Raw genomic sequence first — 6,000 nt, 5'->3', positions numbered from 1 at the left:
TAATAATTAGTAGAGTATAAATTTATTATTTATCTTTCATTATTCTTTCTTTCTGTTTTATTTTAACAATTTCTTCTCTTTTAAATTTCCTTTTTTTTTAACATTATTTATCAATAGAACAACGACTTTTTTTTGGCATAAATACCTTTTTTCATCAATTCTGTATTCTCGTATATATATACATATATACATATATATTTATATATTTATATAGTAAAGGAACGTATAGGTTAATGAAAAACAGAACGAAAGATTTATTTAACGCAAGTAGGCGCGCGATAAAGTCAGCGTATGTGTGTTCGTGTGTAATTATCATTAATGCTAAAAAAGGACGTTTACTATTAGACAAGTTCGACAGGGTCATACATAAAAGTGCCAGCCTGGCAACACAAACAACACAAGACCAGGTTCGATAAAGTACACGATACCGTAACATACCATTATATCCGTATAATATATATCATGGCTAACGTACTAAGGAGGAGCGGCAGAAAAAAAGGGGTTGAACAATATAAGAGACAAGACACAACCAAATAAAGAAAAGACGGACTATTTAAAAGGTTAAGGGCTGGCGAAAGGGTGGGGGTGGGGTTCAAAGGCCCGGTGATAGACAACAATCTGACGACATATCACAGATAACACAGAGACAATTCGTACGGCTTTTTTTAATACATAATGCGTATAGTTAGGTATGAAAAGAGAGAGAGAGCGAGAGAGAGAGTTTGTGCGAGAGAGAAAGAGAGAGAGAGAAAACCCTAATAGACGACGGTTCGTTCGATTCGCACGTTTTCTTTATTCTTTTTATATTTTTTTTGTTCTTTTTTTTTTTGCTTTATTAATTCTCATATTTTGTTCATTTTGTTCTTTTTTTTTCTTTTAACATAATCATTTATCACGACTCGAGTTATAAAGAGATAAAACGCAAAATATATCTTGAAATATCGTTTATCATCGTGATTCGATATTTCACGTGGAAGTAATACAAGAAGAACGATTTTCGAGAATAAGATTTCTTTGTACCTTGATAACCTTGAAATAACCAACGAGAGGAGTATAATACCATCCAGAAAAAACATTCACGTTTTCGGTTATTTCCTGTGCGAATCAACGCGAACTCGTGGCCGTAGGGCGTTAGAAGAGAGATAGAGAAAAATGGATAGATAGATAGAGTGGAACACAGAAAGAGAAAGAAAGAGATAAGGGCGGAGAGAAAGAGAGAGAGAGAGAGAGCGAGAGAGGGAGAGAGGGCTGAACATAATACGAAAGAGAAAAAATGAGAGTTAACGATGAGATAGTGGGAACGAGCCGATTGATGTATGTTAATATGTATATTATACGTATGTTGGGTAAAAAATAAAAATAGGCAGAAGGAAGGGATGGTTGGAGGTGGGGGAGAGCGTTATAGGCTTTCGAAATAAAACAAACAAGCTGATAGAGATCTGATCAAACATTTGCAAATGGGAAAAGGATACTTAATTCGAACTCATTATGGTATGGTTACGGTAAAGTATGAACAAACACGGATGTAAACAGAAACAGAAATTGAAACTGAGTAGAAAAAGAAGAATAAAAAGAGAAAGGCAAAAAAAATGGGGGGAAGGAAAAAAAAAGATTAAAAGGAAGGACGATGAACGAAAAAATGGAAGAACACGAGAGAGAGAGACGAGAGAGCGGGAGAGAGAGGTATGGGGAACAAAATAATTAAAAAGAAAGGGGAGAAACTAAAATTAATATAGCGAAGTAAAGGAAAAGTTAACGAAGTTTGTAATGAGTTAAAAGAAATATAGAATACAAGCTAAAGGGTATGATATACGAAAAGAGAGAAAGAGAAAGAGAAAGAGAGAGCGAGAGGGAGGAAGGTGGAGAGATAGAAAGATAGATAGAGACAGAAAGAGTAAGAGAGAGAAAAAGAAAGAAAGAGAGAGAGATACATGGGCCATACGAAAAAACATGTAAAAGATGAATGTACGAGCGAGACGAGCAGTAGAGATGTTACTGGTATATATCTATAAGAGAGAGAGAGATAGATAGCGAGAGAGAGAGATAGGAGAGGTAATATTTTTTTCTATTTTTTTTTTTTTTTTTTTTTTTTTTTATTGGCTTGGCTTGGTTTGGTTTGGTTTGGTATTTTTGGATAATGAACGATTAGCGAGAGCTTGAGCTGCTGCAACTTACCGGGGTGTAAAGGAACTCCAGAACGTACTACGTGTGGGAAAAAACCAACGAGAAGAAAGGGCGTTACACCCGTCACAGAACCCGCATTTGCGGGTAAAAAACGGATGCGCGTACGCAGCATTGCGCGAGCAACCGTATTTCAAAATTCGCGTTAACATGTTAATACAGTTCGATAGCTAGTTTTTTTCTTTTTTATTTTTTTCTCGAATTTTTGTCATCTTTCTTTTTGTTCATTTGTGTCCTGATCGCAATCTAGGAATCGCATTATTTTGCGTCATTACTATCTTTTTATTTTTGACTTTTTTTTTTTATGACTTTATTCGATCATGTTTTTTTTTTTTCGCGATATCCTCGTACCCCTCCCCCCAGGTCAATCTCTCTCGCTCCTTTTTTTTCCTCGGTTAGTACGTTTATTTTTTTCTTTCTTCTTTTTCTCGATTTTCAAACCCCTATCGATTTTTAATTCTTATTTTTTTTTCTTTTATTTATATTTAAAAAAGGAAAACAAAAACAAAGAAAAAAAGAAGAGACCCAGAGCCGATTAATTGGTCACGGCAAGATCGTGACGCGTACGCGACAAGAGTCGATAACGTTCGACGAGCGAGAGATTATTTTTTTTCGACGCCATAGTTGACGCCATAGTTCGAAATTAAGACGGAGAGAAGAGAGAGAGGAACGAGAGATAGATAGAGAGAGAAAGAGATAGAGAGAGAGATAGAGAGAGAGAGAGAGAGAGAGAGAGAGAGAGAGAGAGAGAGAGATGAAAGTGAAATGAAATGAAAGAGAGTGAGAAATAAGAGAAAGTATTATACCCGAAAATCCCCGATTATCGCGAGTACGCGCGTAATTCATCATCATAATCATCATTTTATATCTTGCTTAATCATTACTATATAGCATTGACTAAAATATGGAATTTTGTTTAAAATGAAAGAGGTTACGAGAAAAAGAAAGAAAAAAATGTTGTATAACCGTGAAAAAAAAAGTGAGGAAGAGAGAGAATGCGTGAGTAAGAGAGATAGAGAGAAAATGACAGACAGCGAGAGAAAGAGAAAGTGTGAGAGAGAAAGAAAGAGAGTGAGAGAATGAGAGAGAGAGAGAGAGAAAGAAAGTGAAAGAAAGAGAGAGAGAGAGATAGAACCGAGAAATCGAGTGCTCCTCGCAATGTTACGCACGCCATTACAGAAACAATAGACGTAGACACACACTAATCAAGCGTACCCATCATACACGCTATCCTCTCAGTCACGCAACATAACTCATACACTCTCAGACTCATTCAACATAGAGTGGTATAACAATGTGACAGACACAAGTTGGAAACTACGCAGCGTACACACACACACACATATGTATATGATATATACATATATAAAATATATGACTGTGTGTGTTTATAAATAAAGTAAATAATAAAAAAAATAATTATGTATATATATATATATATAATATATGTATATGTATATACATACGTAAATTATGTATCATTTATATATGTTATATATGTATGTCGATATAAACGGGATATTTATGTGTTTCAAAAAATAACTGATCTGATAGATAATTAATTTAGACTATCGGTTATTGCGAAAGGATTTTGTTCGAGTATTTTTTTATTATAATTATTATTTTTGTTGTTGTTGTTGTTGCTGTTCTCAAATCTACGTATTCGTCCAGAAAAAATCTTTCTATCGCTAGGATCGAAAACGTGGCTGTATTTCCTGAAGTACTTTCTCACGTGAAAAAGAGAAAAAGAGAAAATATGAAAGAGAGAGAGAGAGAAAAGAGAGTATAAGAGAGAGAGAGAGAGAGCGAGAGAAATGATCCATCCATTCATCCCCCTTGGGATCGTTTCGACTGCGAGAAGAGATTTTTTCTGGCGACTGATAGATCTTTCCTCGACCGTTTTGAGATATGAGATCCTCTTTCGAACATTGATTACGATATCCAAACGATTTCGATATCAGTCATGAAAGAAAAAGAGAGAGAGAGAGCGAGAGAGAGAGAGAGAGAGAGTGGAATTATCGAAAGGGTGGCCTATCGTAAAACAACATTAAATTGATATCGGTAAGAAAAATGAAAAAAAAAAAAATAGAAAGAAAAACACACGATGAAAGAATATGTGAATAATATATAAAGGGAGAAAAATTATTTTTCTTTTATTCTTAGTTAATGTACGATTTTTTTTTGTTTTAAATTGAAAATTATGTTTAAAAAAAATTAGCGCGGTCCATAATTAGAGGGGGGAAAAAGAAGAAAATAAACAAAAGATATATAATAAAAATTTAGGAAAACGTTTTGTACGCTGTTTCTCTTTTTATTGATATAATAATTTATTTACTATGATGTTAAAAATTTAATATAAAAAATCAGGAAGGCCATCCTTTCGATTGATAATTGTCACGAGTATCGCGTAGTTACTATAGTGATGATATGCAATTTAGAAATAAAGTATTATGTGTGTATATATATACATATATAAATGGTACAATGCATACGTTTAAAGTTATTTTTTTTTTTTTTTTTTGAGAAACAAGAAAATAAAAGATATACAGAACGAAAATTTCAAACTTGTGTCTACCAAAGAGTTCCTAGATAATATATATACGCTTATCTTTTTTCATTTTCTGTTCTTATTACCTTTAGAGAGAGAAAAAAAAAATAAAAATAAAAATAATTAAGTAGAAAAAAAAAAAAAAGAAAATAATAAGAATAGAGAGAAAAAAAAAGAAAATAATATATCTTTCCTATTTTTCTTTTTTTTTACATCGTTGTTGTTTGAAAATTTTCTCATTCGTCGACGTCGACGAACGATTGGTCGGAGTCACGTCGTCGGCTTTTCGTAGCAATTAAATTGATCCTAGTTCGTCCTCTTCCGTTTCTACCCAATTCGGGCTTGGGTAGGCGAGGTGATTCGGGTAGAAGGGCGGGGGCGGGCCGGGCCCATAGATAAATATTTATAGTTTACGTTAAGCCATTAATTGCTTTTCGTCAGCATCAAATTTACCGGGTACGATGACTGCGACCATTCGTTCATTTAAATCTACGAAACCTTTCATGATAATTATTTAACGATTGACATAAACAACGATTTATTATCACAAATAATTTGGAAAATTGTTCTAAATAAATTAAATAATTAAGTAAGTAAGTAAGTAAGTAAGTAAGTTATAACAAATTTTTTCTTCTAGAAAAATATTTCATCGATACATATATATATTTTCTTTTTTTTTTTCCCCATGGAGAGAAATATATATTTCTTTTTTAATTATATATTATATTTTGTTCTTTACGTTGTAAATGTGTGTATGTGTATATAACGTATATGTTACATATACATATACACACACGTATATGTCACGGGATAACACCTAAAAATATATATATATATTCATAAGTTTAACGCGTATGGCAATAAATATAATGAATTTCGCGTATAATATATTCCAAATTTGTTATTTAAACATTAAATTTGTAATACTTGTTTATTTTTTCATTGTATTTGTTTTTTTTTTTCTTTTTTCTTCTCTTTCGTATTATTCTTCTTCTTCTTTTTTGTTCTTTTTTAACTTTTTTTTTTTTTTTTACTTTCTTTTTTCTTTTATATCTTTTTTCTCTCTTGGAATTTTGTTTTCTTTCGTTTTTGCTTTTCTAATAAACATTATTTAAGATGCGGGCTTTATCGTCCGGTCCGTTTGCAATACGGAGCTTATCTATTTTCGGTCTTCGACTGTTAGTGGGGTGATTGGTGAATCTGGTGGTGGTAGGGTACACACAGAGGATCAACACTAGACAAAATACACGAATCCCCCGAAATGCGCTCGC

General features: G+C 32.9%; 1 protein-coding gene across 10 annotated transcripts in view; it reads right to left on the bottom strand.

The window, feature by feature from the left end:
- Nucleotides 1-6,000, bottom strand: part of LOC122516645 (teneurin-a) — a 545,517-nt gene that overhangs the window by 14,715 nt on the left and 524,802 nt on the right. For 9 of the 10 annotated variants that reach the window (XM_043634626.1, XM_043634627.1, XM_043634621.1 and 6 more), the window contains one exon: nucleotides 2,176-2,202. The exons of the other annotated variant lie outside the window; for it this stretch is intronic. In XM_043634626.1, the coding sequence (XP_043490561.1) occupies nucleotides 2,176-2,202 (27 nt within the window). The remainder of the gene's footprint in view (nucleotides 1-2,175; nucleotides 2,203-6,000) is intronic. 10 annotated transcript variants of the gene reach the window in all.

Source organism: Polistes fuscatus, unplaced genomic scaffold, assembly GCF_010416935.1.
Source record: "Polistes fuscatus isolate 324 unplaced genomic scaffold, CU_Pfus_HIC Scaffold2, whole genome shotgun sequence".
Taxonomy (NCBI): domain Eukaryota; kingdom Metazoa; phylum Arthropoda; class Insecta; order Hymenoptera; family Vespidae; genus Polistes; species Polistes fuscatus.
Note: the sequence above shows the minus strand (reverse complement) of the source record. Positions and strands in the feature narration are given on the sequence as shown.